Raw genomic sequence first — 16492 nt, 5'->3', positions numbered from 1 at the left:
TCAGAATATCCAAAAGGCCTCATTTTCATGGGGGAACATGAGCAGTTGACTTGCTTCCTGGCACCTCCTCACCCTTCAACCAGGACAAGGGGAGGTGTGAAGGGAAGCCAAGTTGTGGCACTCAGCTGCAGAGTGGCAAGATGATATTCCTGCTCAGAATCGGGCAGGAACTCCCAGAACTCTTGTGCTGAGTGGGTGCCAGCACAAGATTCAGGCCATGTTGACTCCTCAGGGAGAACATGCTGTACCAAACATTTCTTATTGTATATCTTACATAAACAAAACATTTAGCTCACCACCCAGCACTTGCTCCTAATAAAAAAGCCAGTGGCTTTCTCTGCCGAGTACATTAAGTTGTGTAGTCCAGTCAGCTCAGGGACACACACAGGATGCTCAAAGTGGTCTGAGCAATCAACAAGAGCTGAAAAAGGAAGCCACAAACATCAGAGACAGACAGATCCATGTAGGAAACCATCCCTTCCATCTCTTTTTGGGGAAAGACAGTCTGACAGGTTCAGAAGTGCCCCAGAACAATTCCCTCTCCAAACCCATCAGAATTTCTACATGGTACATCAAAAAACACTCCTTCCACAGCAGGCTCTCCTCTCCACTGATGCTGCTGCACCACAGCAGAGCCAAAACCCAGTGGTTGCTCATAAATTCATCTTTCTGCACTTGCAGAGCGGGCAACCCAAAGTGGCCACACACTCTCCCAAGGTCCCTGCCAAACCTGTGAGTGGCTCTAGTGTCCCAAAGTCCAGGTGGGTGCTGTGGGACGGCCTGGCTGACCTGAGCAGGTCCCAGGCTTGCACACTCCATGACAGGGCTGCAGAACTCCTGCCTTGGAGAGGGGTTTGCATTTTTTAGGAGACCCTAAGGCAACACAGGGCTTGCAAAGCACCTTGCAACTATTGGGGTCTGATTGTCAGAGGCTGCAGCCCTGCATAGCCATCAGAATAATTTTCAAATATCAGCCAAATTTTCTCTTGAAAGGAAAAAAGACACTTCTAAATTGCAAGGAAAAAAACCTGCTTAAACTTCCGTCCACATTCTTTTGCTGAAAATCATGAAAAAATAAACAGAACATGCGGAAACTGTGAAACCCCTCCCACACACACATTTTATTTTAAAAGTCCCTCAAAAATCTCATAAGAACTTGAGTATGATAGAAGAAATTCTTAGAGGTCAACATTAATCAGTTTGCTCTAAAAATAAAGCAAAATCCTTGATACAGAACCTCCCTTGTTTCCCCCCTCACAAGACAGAATTTTTGGGATGTTTGTTTAACCGCACTGCTCAAATTCATGACCTATTAGAGGTACAAGGCAGATCTAGCAAACAAAAATGTCACACTGGGGTCACTAAGTTTGTCACTCTTGCAGAGTATGACCTTCAGGGTAGACTTCTTTTGAAACTGCATTTTGAAAGAGAGAATTTTCCTCCCCTCTCAGTTCACCTCATATTTAATACTCTTTTTTTGTTCTCCTGTTTCTAGGAGAGTGACACTGGGTGCAGCTGTCTCAGGCCCTGCAAGTGGTTATCAATCCCTGTCCTCCAGCAGCCAGCCATGGGTTTGTCCCACAACAGTAGGAGATGCTGCATTGCTGTTCTCTCCTCAGGAAAGCTTTATTCTCATTTTCTCCAGCCTCTCACAGCTGTAAATGCAACTGGATTTCAGATTCCTGTAGTATTTCCCTATCAGGGTAAGTGCACACCAGGGAAAAGCCACAATCCTTGTAAAACACTGTTGTTTTTTAGCAGGTCCATCCTGACATGCAGAGAACGTGCAGCCTGTCCTCCTCCCATGACAGGCACAGCTGTAGCACAGGAGGTCAGGTGGTGCAGGTTAGCTTTTGATTTGAGCCTCCAAAGATGTCAATTAATGTCCCACTTGTGTTCATTACTGACCTGTATTGCAGCAAAGGTAAAAAGCTTCCACAACCTCTTATTATCCCTCTGAGCTTGCTGCCTTGAACACCTGGTGATTTTCTAAGTGTGCTGGTTTGTTTTGCTGTAGCACAACTGTGTGTCTGTCCACATTGCTAAGCAATTAACAGTTTGTCCTTCCAGAAATACCCAACACCCCAGACACTATTAGCTCCTCGGAACACTTTCAACAAAAACATTCCAGGGCAGCTGCATTAATAGCTCTGCCGCTTTCAGGGATAAGCATCTCTCCAGCCACATACCCCACTAGAGAACACCAGAGCAGGACAGGGAGAGGGGGTTACTTATGGTCAGGCCCTGTTCTGCCAAGTTCTGCACAAACTCTTCATCTCACATCACTCTGAGACTCACACATTTCTTGTATAATCCAGTGAAGAAACTTACCCCTACCTACCTGAGAAGTGACCCTGCACCAGGTTGCCAGGGCTTCCAGCCAGCTGGGACTTCCAGCGAGGCTGGCTTGACCCCCAGATCAAAACTGAATGCAAGCCTCAAGAGTAACTCTAATATCAGAGACAATTCCCTGAAACTAATGATCTTTGGTCACTCACCCTGGGGAAAACCTGCAGGCAATGGTAAAAGGTGCTATAACAGACCCCCCATCAAAGGGTCCAAGAGGACCGGTACCTCTGCAGCAAAATAAAATTTCAAATAAACATCTAAAGCAACCTCGAAATAGAATCAGCATTTCCCAAACACTTTTTTTTTTTTCTCATTCATTCTTTTAGTTAAAATGAGTAAACTCACACCATGGTTTGGCTTCTGGGTGAAAAGACAGAGTCACTCAGGATTTCTGTATATAGTACTCCAAATTTACATTAGTAATTCACATTTAAAATGCAAAAGGTCCACACAATCTACAAGTCCTTGCCACAAAGGCTGCTGGACAGTGAGTGGGGCTCAGCATGCCCACATAGCAGTGGGACAATGCATGTTCACTTCCTGCAGCACTTGTGTCACAAATGACCACCCTGAATCAAAGAAAGGACCATCTGGCCTATGGACATGTTATCTGCTATGAGAAAGGTATAAAAACATGCACTTTGTGGTTTTACTTTCCCACAAGAATACCCTCCTACCTTCAGCAGTCTGTAGAACCATGTCTCTACACATTCTCAGGATCCCAGGCTGAAGCAAGCTGAAAGTACATTTGATGCATTTTACACACATCTCAAGCCATTTATTTAAAAAAATTAAAATATACAAAATAAATGTGAAAATATTTTCTTACAGGTAGGTACAGAAGTATCTGCACTGCTTTATTTACACATTCTCTAGTGAGAATCTCTTTTAGAAAATCAGTTTAGGGTATAATACTCAGCACCTATGCAATTGTAGCTATGGTGTAATGGTCCTTCAGTAAAGACTTCTTGTGTTACACATAACACTTGCCTGATCTCAGCCATACAAAAAGCTGATATTTAAATGCCATCAATACAGTTATTTGTCAGAACCTTCCCTCTGTGTAAAACTTGAGTTCTTGTTGCAAAAAGGGAGGCGGAATAAATCCCCATGTATGACAAATCCAGATTCTCCTTCAAACAGCTGGTGAATGAATGGGCACAAAATAAAAGGAAGAGGAGAAAGGAATGTCACCACTGCAGGGACATCCAGCTGCACTGACATCACCCCACATCATGCCCCAGTGCCTACAGGAAAGACTCAGGTTCCCCTTCTTTGCCCATGGGGGTTTCGGCCTCTCTGAAGCAGCTGCCCTTCCGGGCAGAGGAGCTCTCCTGGTGGCTGCTGAACTGGTGAACTCTTCGCTTGAACAGGCGGTGCAGCTTCTCCTGGAACTGGTTGCCAATGAAGCAGTACAGCAGGGGGTTGGTGCAGCTGTTGGCGAAGGCCATGCAGATGCCGAAGGGCAGCGCCGTGTCGATGAGCCCCACCACCTCACAGCTGTCGATGATGTCCATGTGAACCAAAGCATTCAAAAATGTTAAAACGTGGAATGGCAGCCAGGAAATCAGGAAGGCCATGACAACAGCAGCCACCAGCTTCAGGACTTTGTCCCTCTTCTGCCTGCTTTTCCCAAACTGCTGTGCTTTAAGCAAGTGCCTCCTGATCCAGATGTAGCAGGTGGTGATCACCGCCAAGGGGATGAAGAAGCCGAGGGTGTTTTTCAGGAAGGCCGTTGCCACAGACCATTTTGCATAGTTCTCATAAGGAAAGGCCATAATGCAAGCATTGACCTCCAAGCTTTCAACGTAGTAAGTGTCTCGGAAATAAAAAGTTGGGAGGGAGGACAAACAGGCGAGGCCCCACACAACCAATGCTACAAAATAAGCTTGTTGTGGAGTTCTCCTCTGGGAGTGAATGGGATGGACAATGGCGTGGTACCGGTCCACGCTCATGCACGTAATGAAAAAAATACTTGCAAACATATTCAGACACAGGACAGAACTGGAGATCTTGCACATGAGAGACCCGAAGAGCCAGTTGTATCCCTGAGCGTAGTAGGTGGCCCAGAAGGGGAGGGTGGCCAGGCACAGCAGGTCTGCCATGGCCAAGTTGAAAATGTAGACATTAGCAACTGTCTTGGGGCCAGTGTGACGACAGAGCACCACAACCACCACACTGTTGCCAACCAAGCCAAGAACAAAAACCGCAGAGAAGAGGGCTGGAATTAGTGAAAACTGATAATCTGAAGAGGTAAGGGGGCAGGGAGGGGATGAGTTTGTCAGTGCTGTAGACAGGACTTGGAGACTTTCCCTGGTGGTGACAATCAGGGAGTAGTTGCTCTGCATGTTGGTGCTGGTGGAAAGGAAGTTTCTTCAGGAAATTCATGGGCTGGCAGCACTTTCCTATCGCTCACCTGCAGATCAGAAACCGTGTGTTAGACATGCACTCTGCAGCTGTCTTAGCTCCAAAATCACACAGACACAATAAAATAAAAACCATTTGAAGTTATATCAGTAAGCCGAGTGCTGAAATACCAGGCAGCCCTGCTGAACTCCTTACCTCCACCCGACTGACAGAACACAATTAGCCCCAGGGACGTCACAGCACTTTTTAATTAGCCTGGCAGAGAAGAGAGCAGCTGGGGTTTATCTGTGATTACAAATGGTGCTTCTGTGGCCAGCAGAGCAGAAGGATTATGGACTCAGGAGCTGGAGACACTTTGGGAACTTCTGTGACCCAAAGGCCACGCTGAAGCTCCTCATGATCCTTTTCTCAGTTTTATCATGCTATTTCCAGCACTCTGAGCGGTTAAAATAATATAAAAAGGCAGGCATGAAAGCAGCCATTTAAAAATACTATTAGGAAAGCAAGCTGTGATTTCTTTTTTCCTCCCCAGTTCACAGGGCTGGACACAAAGACATTGAAGGGTCTTTGCAAAATGTCATTCACTGTCAGTGTCCTTCTGACACTTATCTGCATCTCCTTCCCTCATGACAGCTTTAATCAGAACAGTAAAAGAGATAATTTCAATGTAGACACAAGCAATAAACTCAGTCCTTGCAGGCACTGGATTTGACAGTACTATGTGCCATTCATTTACAAATATAAGAACTGGATTTCAGTAGGGGAAAATGTAGCTATAAAACAGCTAAAATAAGAGAGTTAATTGACAGGTCTGTCGTTGTTACATTTCAACAGCTTGTGTCTGCACTCTGAGCAGGACATTTTGCAAACTTTAAGACTTTCTAAGTCAATGAAGAAGATATCATACCCAAGTATTTTATTTTACATACTAGAAAGAGGAAATTAATTTTTACTTAAGTTTTTGTGGAACCAGTCAGGCATTTAAGAATTCTCAAGGAGCCCTAAAAATAACAGAACTTTTCACCAAGACAACAGATTTGGATAATGAGCTCTCATTTAACAGAAGGCAACTGACCATTTCAAACATATTTTTCTGTATCAACAGTTTAATGTACAGCAGCTTATCCTTTGCTCAATGCAAAATATACAATATACTACTTTGGATATACTGACAAAAATTTAATTTTAACTATCATATCTCAACAATGAAAATTCAGCAAGGGAATTTCTACAGCATTCTGGTATTTAAAGCCACAAATAGTTGATCATAAGCCCAAGTTCTGTATTCAAACAGGTCCTAAACCCAGTGAAAGCTTTTTTGTTTGGGAACACAAATATTCAGAGAGGGTCTGGAGTCCCATTTCACCCTTAACTCTTATATCCTGAGCCCTTCACTTTAACATAGAGAAGCTGAAATCTCAGAACTAGTCACAAGGCATTACATAGCTCCCTGACTCCTAGCAGAGGAAGCACACCATAATCACTTGTACTGCATGACAGAGAGCAAGGTTTCATTGACAAACACACTCCCCCTCTCTGGTCATGAACAAGTGGTGCCTTAGGATCTGCTCTGAGCTGCTCGTTCCTCCTCTTACTGCAGGCACAAGACATTCCAGCACAAATGGAATCGAATAAATGGAAATTATGTTCTAACAGCAGATAGAAAACCTACCTCTCAAGCCTCCAGAATTGCGTGCTCCTTTTTTCCGTTTTCCTTCTGGTGAGTATTGCCACCAGCAATCTGCTCTCTCATATCTTCCCCTTTCCCGCTGGGAGACTTTAACCTACATAACTCGAGAACTGAAATATGAATGCCTGCCAGCTTCTTTTCCTTTTGGAAGCAAAACAGTTTGAGAGCCCCCCTTTCCAAGGCCACGTGAGCACATGCAGTAAATCAGGAGAGAGCAACAAGACAGCCAGAAAAAAAGGGAAAAAAAAAAAAGGAAATGAAGCAAGCAAGAAAAAGGAAATTCACACAAATATCCCTGTGGTTTTCTACTGCAGCCCTTGGGCCAGGAGGTTACACCCACACGCAGCCCCTCTCTGCCCTCCACGTGCACACACAACATGTGGGAGCCTCCATGAAAGGATTTGTGCATCTCTGAAGGCAGCAGCACTCCCATGCAGTCCGTGGAGTCCTAGCACTGGCTAACACATTTGAGGATGAAATAGGCTGTTAGTCCTGGCAGAATTGACTGTAATGTGAACACAGACAGACAGAAAGTGGAGGAACATCACAAGAGCATTGCCTGTGTAAGGGGGCTGATCCCATCTCCCAGGTAGAACGGGAAAGCCACTGCCCTATTCCTTGCAAAGACATGCACACTGCTGGGACTGAGGAGGGCAGCAGGACAAATCAGGGCAAATCAGGCAGCAGGATGTGGCTGAGAGCAGGCTTGGTTCTGAGGCTGCACTGGGGTAGGACATGACCAAAACGAGCTCATGCCAACTCCCATTCACACAACACAGAGTTTTTACATCTGCTCCTTCTTTGCGTCACATCTGTGCCTGGCCCCAGCCTCCTCTCCATGGAAAGAGCTCCAAGGGGGCTCCTGGAGGGTAAGAACAGGGGCAAAGGAAGCACCCAGAGGCTTAAAGATTTTGCCCTGATGTCTGAGTGTGATCTCTGCAACAGCTGCCCATCTACTGTGTGCTGTGCTCCCCAGCAAGGCTCATGTGCCAGACAGAAAGCAGCCACTGGAGCCCCTGCCAGTGACACATCCCTTTGCCCCTGGCTCTCAGTCACCAGCCAGCACTGGACCCACGCTCATCCCATCCTCTGAACACCAGCACAGCCTTGGGGTGAGGTGTATCCACCTGTGGGGACCTGGGGAAACCCCAGTGCCTGCCCATGCTCCAGGACTGTGCAGCACACCAGAGACAACAGCCATCACCAGCTCTGCTGATACCAGAGTGACCCAGAGGAGAGATGGAACAGGGGAAAACAGACTTTTAACAGCATCTTCAGGGCAACCAAGGGCTGAGCAGGCTGTGGAGAACAGTCTCACCATTTTCACCATGCCCCAGCTATGTCTTTGACCAAAAAAGGCTTCAGAGAGTGTTGAAAAAGCTTATCAGCAAACTCATATACACCCATCCCCTGGAGGTGAGTGCCACATTCAAGACAGAGAGAAGAGTCCTTGTCAGCTTTTGTCTTTATCTGCCTCATAATTCAAAGTCCAGTTCTTAGCATTTTCTGTGCTAAAAGGAGACTGAGTTATTTAAAGAAAGGGAATCCCACACAACATTTCTATTTAGCACAGTGCAACGATTTACTGCTTCAAGGACATGATGACAAAGCAGTCCATGGTCAGGACTGTCAGGCTGCAAGCACACAGAAGAGAAAGTCATGAGTCCTGCTGCAAAGGAGCAGAGATGCACTTTCTGCCACCAGTTTCCCCAGTACAGACCCTGCCTGGGGTCTGTAGGACTGCTGGCCCACTGGTGAGTGCCCTGAGATGTCAGCACTCACTCTGAACCATATTTATTAATATTTTTTGGTAACAAGATGTGCCAGGACACCCTCAGCCAGGAGTCTTTGCTGCTAGTTGCACACAAACCATTGGTAAAAGGTTTTGCTCCATTCTTCAGCATACACCCAGTGAAGGAAAAAATGCACAAGAATGTTTATTTTTCAAAAATAACAAATACTAGTTGTTTAGACTTAAATATAAAGTTTTCCTTTCCACACAACTTTCGATCCTTACAGATACTGACTGTGTTTATTCTGTTTTGCCTACAGAATTGAGACTTTAGCAGGCAAGAAATTGCCCTGCTGCACGCAGTGCAATGGGGGGCATAGCTCAGGCTGCCCTTTGGCAAATCCTGCTCCCATTCTTTCCCCTGCCAATGCTCAGTGCATGCGATTCCTTATCTGATCCCAAGTCCTCACTGCAAAGCTTCCTCTCACAAATCTCTCTATTTCCCCCACCATTTCTTTCTTCCTCTCACTATTTCTGAGCATCTTGTATGGATGTAAAACAGATGCTCAAGTTGTCCATGCAGAAAACAACCTCATGCCATGTAGTGTTACAGCTGAGCTAATGCCCCCTGAGCCTGTGGGATTTGTTTTCCACAGCCAGGCTGGTAAATCCAGCACATGGATCTGCTGCAGCAGAGCCCAGCACACAGCTCAGCACCGGGCAGAGCTTTTTTACTGCTCATCTGACTGCAAAGTTACAAAAGCTGAGAGTTTTCAACAGAAGACCCGTTTGATTTTAAATTAGTTGAAGCTTGAGGTGTCTGGGGGTTGAATTTCGGGACGGATTTTGAGTAAGCCTTCTACACCAACTAAAAAATTCACAGTTCAAGAGGAGCAAGAAATTTGCTGCAGGCCCACATACAGCCCTTAGGTTTGTCTTTCTATCCTCAAGCCTATGCACCTAAAGAGGTCAAAAGGTCAGAAGTGTTTAAAAAAAACCCAAACCCAAAAAACCCCGAACCACCACCACATACAATTCAAATAGCACCTTCTGATTAACTGTACAAATAAAAAGAAAAGGGTCCATGCACTCCAAGTCCTAGGTCTTGGGCGTTGCAGGGAAGTGCTGCCGCTTTCAGGGATGGAATATTCCAAACAAGGAGCCTATGACAGTGCCAGCAGGCTGTCAGAGCCACCTCTGGAGGCTAAACCTTGCCAGCCTGCCAAAGGCTCAAAGTAATGTGAGATCCAGATGCAAACTGGATTCATGAGCTTGATTTGTTCCCTTTAGAGAAAGCAAGAGGGAAAAAAATCTTTTATAAATGTGCTCCCCAGGATGCATAACCCAACACAGATCACTGTGGCTGTGTCTGGTGTTGATTTACAGCAGGATCCCCTGACTCCCTGGTCCCAGGGCTGGCAGCAGGAGTTGGGATCCAGCACCAACTACCAGGGCAATGATGATTTTCATCATGCCAGACCCTGGGATTAGCTCAGCTGGATGGAGCATGGTGCTAATAATGCCAAGATTGCAGGTTTGATCCCTGCATGGGCTGGAAGAGCTGGACCTGATGATCCTTGTGGGTCCCTTCCAACCCAGAATATTCTGTGATTCTGGGGTGTGTTGTGCCAAATATTCCAGCATTCCATAAACTTTTCTAAGCATTCCTCCTTCCTGCATTTGTTTATTTAAGGGTTTCTTTAGGGATTCATTGCTCAGTCCTGCAAGTAAGATTGGAGAATCTAGCTCCCCCTTCCCCAGCCCCAGAGCACTCCTTCAGAGAAAGCTGATTGCTTGCATCCTTTTTGGGGACTCAGGGAAGGGAGCAGCTGCGAGCAGTGACCCTGAAGGCTGAAGGCCGAGGCAGTGAGTCCCATTCCCATCCAGCACCCCTGGTTCTTGCTGGGTCAGTTGTGGTCCTAGCACTGTCTCAGGTACCTCTGAAGTGTGATCAGTTCTGGCAGTGGCTGTCTGCAAACCCAGTGTTTCGGCCAAGAGGGAGAACTGCCAGCATTCTCAAAGGCAAGACCTTGGCCAGTGTTTCACTCTCCCTGCTGGAGGCATGATTTCATGTGGAAGAACTAAGCAGGCTTGGGGAAAGTGCTGCTTTTTCACTTCACAGCAGCACAGCAGTGACCACAAGGGCCACCCAGACAGGGCCCATCAGATACTCTGAGAGAATCTAGTCCCATTGAACAGACTTGCTATGCTAGAAGAGGTCAGTTTTGGAGCAGTTCAGTGAGTGTGACAGAGGCATTTGGGAGGGAAGAGGGATGCCCTTTCCACCTTCAGCATGCAGAAAACTTATCCAAAGCATTTATTTTATGAGAGATGTTTGTGTCCAACCAACAGCACTGCCAAGATTGAGCTTATCCTCCATGACATTGTTTGTTCAAATTATTGGCTGTAAGCATTTTACAAGCTACTAAAAGTAGTAAAGAAAACAAGCAGATAAGTGATTTTGAAAACAAGCTGCACCCGCTGCTATTAAAGGCAGGAAACGCACACACCCTGGCACCACTGCCTGTTCTTGGGGTATGCCTGCTCTTACTGAAGGCAGCAGGACTTGGTCAAAATTCCATCCCTGAGTGCTGCTCAGCTCCCAGCCATGCTCCAACACCACCACCAGACAGACCACCAGACTCCAGGGCTTGCCAAAAACAGGCACAGAGCCTTGATGGCCATAGCAGCATCAGTGGCAGAGCAGCATTTCAGCAACTGAGACCACAACAGGAACCCACAGTCAGCTTTCATAACTTATCACCAGAGGTAATTTTCTCCTCAATTCTCTCAAACCAGTTGCTGTGATGAGCAGCAGAAGTCCAGACACCGGTGCCCATAGCTTGTGGAAGAAAATTCCCTCCTGTCTAACTTCTGCTTCATTTGAACTAATATAGTTGTATATAGCCTGGCATTTAAAGGATGATGAGAATGCTTCACATTTCTCTTTAGGGTCTCAAGGCGGTATTTAGGAAGAGTTAGGACTCTGTGAAAATTTTTATAGAGTTACAGAGCATCCAAAAGGTCTCTTCCCAGATATCTTTTAAAAATAAAGATCTTCCTCCCTTTGCCATTTTGAACTATAACCACTGCCAACAGCTTTCCCACTTTTTAAGTGTTTTTACTAGAAATTCCTCTTATGTTCCAAGAATATAGATACACACGAAAGGGAGTTCACCAGCTAGATAAAGCTTTGGGGGTGTCAGATTATTCCTGATATTTGCATAGTCCACATTATTTAATCAATCTTTTAACCAACAAAGCTATTAAGTGATTCTACTAATTCCATCTTTTCCCAACAAAAAGTTTAAAGAATACAAACCTTGCTCTTTTAACTTATTAGACCAGCAAGACCATCCCAAAGTAGATGTTTTGACTACTGCCTGAATCTTCTAAAGAGAATTCATCTCCTTAAAATCGATGGTATTAGGCAAGGCTCTTGACATCAGCTACAAATAATTTCTGAAGGGGATGTGCTGGGCTATAAATCCCAGATGTCAGATAAATTAGTGACTGAAAAAAAGACAAAAACACAACCATGGTCATGTGGTGGGTGGAATACATTCTAACAGAAGACCTGCAGTGGTTCAGCTTTTCCATTAAAGCTGGGTGGATGAGCCACCTCAGCCAAAACACATGATGCACTCCAGAAACCCTCCAAGCAGATGGAGAGAGACAATCAAAATCCCTGCACGTGGAGCACAAAGAGCAGTGCCTGGAAAAGAGAACCCAAGAGCAAGATGTTAATATTTGAACAGAACATAAAGGGAAAGCTTGTTAAAAAGGTAGGTAGAGGAAAAACTCATGTGCCAGTTCTTCTCAAGGAGCACATCCTTACCTTGTCTCTGCAGCGTGGTGTGGCAGTGACTGCAGTAGAGATGCTCAGGAAGCTGCAGCAATGCTGAGCACTTCTTGCACAGAAGCACTGGGCACTGCAGCACAACAGGACATTCCCGTGGCCACTCTCTTGGACCAGCACTCAGCCCCCAGCAAAGGTTTAGCTCTCCACAGTGCTGAGTGTTGGCATACCACTGCACTGCTTCCACCCCAAGGGCAGCTGCAACCTGGGCTGCCATCAGTAAGTTCAGGCAGCCACAGCCAAATCCTCACAAGGCAGCTGCCACCCCACCTCCATGCTTTGTGGAATCCTTACAGGGAGAAACTGCAATTGCCAAACCTGTGACAAAGTGTAAAAATCTGGTCACTTTGATATTTATGGGTTTCCTTGGCCCTATAGGCTCTAAATCAAGGAAACATTCTGCAGCTGCATGGTCCTGCTCCACCGCAGTGTTTTAGTCCAGTTAAGCAACATCTGGCAGCAATGAGCTCCAGGAGCTGCATGCTTTTGGTCTGAAAATTTCCAATATGAAATCAAGGAGAGTTACACTACAGAGAGCACTGGGTTTTACTAACAGCTAGAACACGGTAACACTGCTGGAATTACAACCAGAATTACAACCAGAAATGAACCCTGTGTAGAATAAAAGGGAACCAGAGAAAGAGATCCATCCTTTTCAGCCTGAGCTACAAACTTCTGGAATTACAACCAGAATTACAACCAGAAATGAACCCTGTGTAGAATAAAAGGGACACCAGAGAAAGAGATCCATCCTTTTCAGCCTGAGCTACAAACTTCAGCTAAAGGCAAGAGCATTCCCAAGCACACAGTGCAGCTCACTCGTCCTGCACAGAGATAGCAGAAACCTGCCTCCTTCACAGAGTTGCACTGACAAAGTCATGCAGTGATGGATATTCCGAGCTGTCCTGCACCAGGAGGCAAGAGAAGCCATGGAGACCCCAGAAGCAGGACACCCCTCCAAGGTGATGTCCTCAAAGGAGCAGTCCCAGCTGAGCCAGGAATACAGAAAACAAAGATTCATCCACAAAAACCTTTGGCCAGACCCCAAACACAATCAGCTGGATGGGGTGAGCAGTGCACATTTCCACCTTCCTCTGGGGCTCCCAGGACCAGCCCCTGGGCACAGTTCCAGCTCTTGGTGGAAACCAGATTTTGGCCCCAGTAACACTGCACCAAAGCCTGTGTAGCTAAATAAACGATGTTGTTTACAGCTGGTCTCCATTACACAACATGATCATCCTGGCCAAGCTTCCAGGGAGAAGCTGTTCTTCAGGGGATTGTTGCTTGAAAAAATGAAGAAGAAAAGAGAACTAGCTGAAGCCGACATAGCAATTTAACAGCACAGGAAATATAATCTGCTCCTGCTGAGAAAACAACAGAGCTGCAAACTTGTCCAGGTCACACTTACTGTTGGGCATGCTATATATTTGGAGGTTTAGCCACTGTCTGGACAGAGCTGGCAGAACAGGGAAGAGAAAGAAAACACAACCTGTAAAACATGAAAAAAAAGAAAAAAGCTGGGACAGACCAAGAAATTAAGAGCATGGAAATGCACAGGAAGGCAGGGGGTGCCTTCCTGTGAAAAGGTGCTTCAAGCGCATCAGAACACATGAGAACTCCCGCAAAGAGAAGTGGAGAAGAAAAATTTAGAGTGACAAAAACCAAGAGCAGCAATTGTGTCACTGGCTGCCCAAATGACACATCAGCTGCAAGCCCTGGGTCTGGTCCTCCTGCAGAACGATCAGTCTGGAGATTGCTGATCCCTGGCTGTTGAGTTCATCAATCAGGCCCCCAAATGCATTTCCCTTTGCACTGTGGATATAGGATAAAAAATAGAGCAGGGGCAAGGACACAGAATTTTAAGGACCAAAGTCCAGCTCCAGCTGCTCAGTGGCATCTTCAGACCTGCTGGAGACAAGCAGTGCCCTGGGAAGGACAGTGTGCCCTTGGGGTGCTCCATGTTTCAACCACAGGGCTCATTTTTCACCCCTCATAGATGGCTCAGGGCTTATCCCAGGAAGCAGCACTGCCAGGACACAGCACTCCTCTGTGCTTTCCCAGAGAAAAATGTCACAGAAATGTCTCTCATGTCAGAGAACATGAAGCTTGCACAGCACCTGGCAGTCTCCCATTTTACTGCAGGGGAGTCACAGCCATCACCAAGGGAAATCCCTGAGCCTGAGCCTGGGGCATCTGTCAGTGTGTGCAGCCTCTGTCGGGGTGAGTGCCCTCACCTCACACCTGAATGGCAGAGCCCCTTCCACTGCCTTTGCTGAAAGCTCCAGCTGCAGAAAATCACAAAAATTCCTCCCAGAAGAGTTTTTTTGAGCCAACTGCCAAGCAGACTCTGAGAATGGTGATAACCCATGAGCAGGAGCCTCTCCCAGACAGCTGCCAGGGGAAGTCTGTTACCTGTTGCTGTTTGCAGAGGGCTGGAGGTGAGAAAAACCACTATCAGAGCATGATGCTGGGCTGAGAAGTCTCCCTGCCTCTCAGGGCAGCACTTAATCAGCTTTGACGTGCCTAAACACTTAATCCCCATGGGATTGCAGCAGGAAGAACCAGATGATTTATTTTCACTGTGCACAGTCCAACCGACCCTGCCCTGCCCACGGCTCACCTGCCCAAAAGGTACACGCTCTTTTTCTAGCCTCCTTCTCTACTATCCATCAGGTATTAGATGCTGTGGCTGATGTGTGGCTGGTCATGTTCTTTCTCGTTATATTTATATTTACTTGTGCAGCAAAGGCTGGGCTGGCTCTGAATGTCTCCAATTCATGCCCAAGCATGTGCAAATGTACACCTGAAGAGACAATCCTCTGCAACAGAGCTGGACTGAAAACCCTACCTGGAGAAATAGCACCATCCACCATCTCTCTAAACCTCTCCAACAATTATTTGCGGATGCTCAACACCAACACCTTCAGAAACCTGACTTTCCTTCACAGCCTCTGGCTAGATGGGAACAATCTGACTTTCCTGACCCCAGGAACTTTCCATGCTCTCAGCAGGCTGCAAGAGCTGCACCTCAGCAGGAACTCACGCCTCACCTACCTGCACGCAAACACTTTCAGAGGACTACTAAACCTCATCAGCCTGGATTTGTCCCACTGCAATATCTTCGAAATCCACCCACTTCTATTTTCACACTTGCCTTCTTTAGAAAGGCTTGATTTAGCCTCCAATAACATGAGGTATGTCCCACAAGCCTTTAGGAACCTCTCCAGCCTCACCAGGCTGTCCCTGGAGGGCAATCACATAGAAGCCATCGGCAGAGATTCCCTGAAGGACCTGGAAACCCTGTACGATCTGAATCTCAGGAAGAATCGGATATGGATCATTCAAAATGGAGCTTTTGCAAAGCTTCTCAGACTGGGCATGTTAAATTTAGGACACAACTTCATCACTGATTTGCCTAATCAGCTTTTTGAAGGATTGATCCAGCTCAAGACCATGCACCTTGAAGCTAACAGAATCACTGCTGTCGACTGCACCTTCAGACAGCTGCTCAACTTGAGAAACTTGTACCTGAACAACAACCAGATCTCCTCGATCTCAGACTCTGCTTTTTTACACCTAAACAAGCTGCACTTCCTTCACCTGAGCAAAAATAACCTCAGCTCCCTGCCCACGCGGCTGTTCTCCGAACTGACCAAGCTGAGGTACGTGTTCCTGTCCCACAACCCCTGGAGGTGTGACTGCAGCATGCTCTGGTTCTGGCGCTCCACGCGCCGGGCGGTCATCGAGGGGCTGGACTGCGCCTTCCCGGGCCCTGCCAACACAACAGCACCTGAGGAGCCCCAACCTGGGCACCTGGGGGGCTGCACCGTGCCACTGCAGCTGGCCAGTGAAGACAAGTGCAGGGTGGCCGGCACCAGCGTGGCCCCCAGGCCCCCCGCTCTGCCCGGCCAGCTCATCCTGCTGGCACTTGCCTGCCACACGTGGTACAACGAGAGGGGATGGGGCACTGCGGTGGGCACGTTTTAATGGTGTTTTAATTATAAAGTGGAGGCTGCTTGTTTGTGTTCTTGAAACTTGTTTATGAACAGTGGTTTTCATGACAGGTGGGTTTTATATGGAAATAAAGGGATTTCATTATATAGGAATGTATTATTTCATTTATGGGCAATAATCTAATCTGAAATGCTAACATCAAAACTCAGTGCAAATGCTCACGTTGGCAAGTTCAGGGCTGGGAAGCATGTTCTCCTCTGTCCTTCCCATTTCCCATCTGACCACAGCCAGGTGTGACCTCCCTGGGGGGGTTGCCTTCCTGTGCCCAGCCCATACTGGGCATACTGTGAGTACTGCTGAAATAGGAATAAATTGCACGTGCTCCAGGACATCTGGAGCCCTTAGAAAAGGCCCAGCCCATCAGTATTGCTGTGAGCACGTGGTACCTTCCCACAGCAGGCACATGGGCATCTCTGCTCTTAGAATGCAAGACAGTATTGGAGGTGTGGCCAAAAACACCACCATGTAAAACATTTTATCA

At 46.7% G+C, this 16492-nt stretch overlaps 2 protein-coding genes across 2 annotated transcripts; one reads left to right on the top strand and one right to left on the bottom strand.

Annotated features, from left to right (window-relative positions):
- Positions 1-3169: 3169 nt before the first annotated feature.
- On the bottom strand, positions 3170-5154 carry AGTR2 (angiotensin II receptor type 2). The gene has a single exon (XM_068204746.1). It carries the CDS (start codon positions 4695-4697, stop codon positions 3597-3599), a length of 1101 nt encoding a protein of 366 aa, XP_068060847.1. The 5' UTR covers positions 4698-5154; the 3' UTR covers positions 3170-3596.
- An 8867-nt stretch (positions 5155-14021) lies between these two features.
- Positions 14022-16188, top strand: LOC137482443 (nyctalopin-like). The gene has a single exon (XM_068204745.1). The coding sequence runs from the start codon at positions 14563-14565 to the stop codon at positions 15982-15984; it is 1422 nt and encodes a 473-aa protein (XP_068060846.1). The 5' UTR covers positions 14022-14562; the 3' UTR covers positions 15985-16188.
- The last annotated feature ends 304 nt before the right edge of the window (positions 16189-16492 follow it).

The sequence above is a fragment of the Anomalospiza imberbis genome, chromosome 14, assembly GCF_031753505.1.
Source record: "Anomalospiza imberbis isolate Cuckoo-Finch-1a 21T00152 chromosome 14, ASM3175350v1, whole genome shotgun sequence".
NCBI lineage: Eukaryota > Metazoa > Chordata > Aves > Passeriformes > Viduidae > Anomalospiza > Anomalospiza imberbis.
This window is presented reverse-complemented; position numbering and strand designations above follow the sequence as displayed.

Excerpts from the sequence above, each read along its gene's own strand:
- AGTR2 (XM_068204746.1), bottom strand. The coding sequence starts at position 4,697 with ATGCAGAGCAACTACTCCCTGATTGTCACCACCAGGGAAAGTCTCCAA.
- LOC137482443 (XM_068204745.1), top strand. The coding sequence starts at position 14,563 with ATGATTTATTTTCACTGTGCACAGTCCAACCGACCCTGCCCTGCCCAC.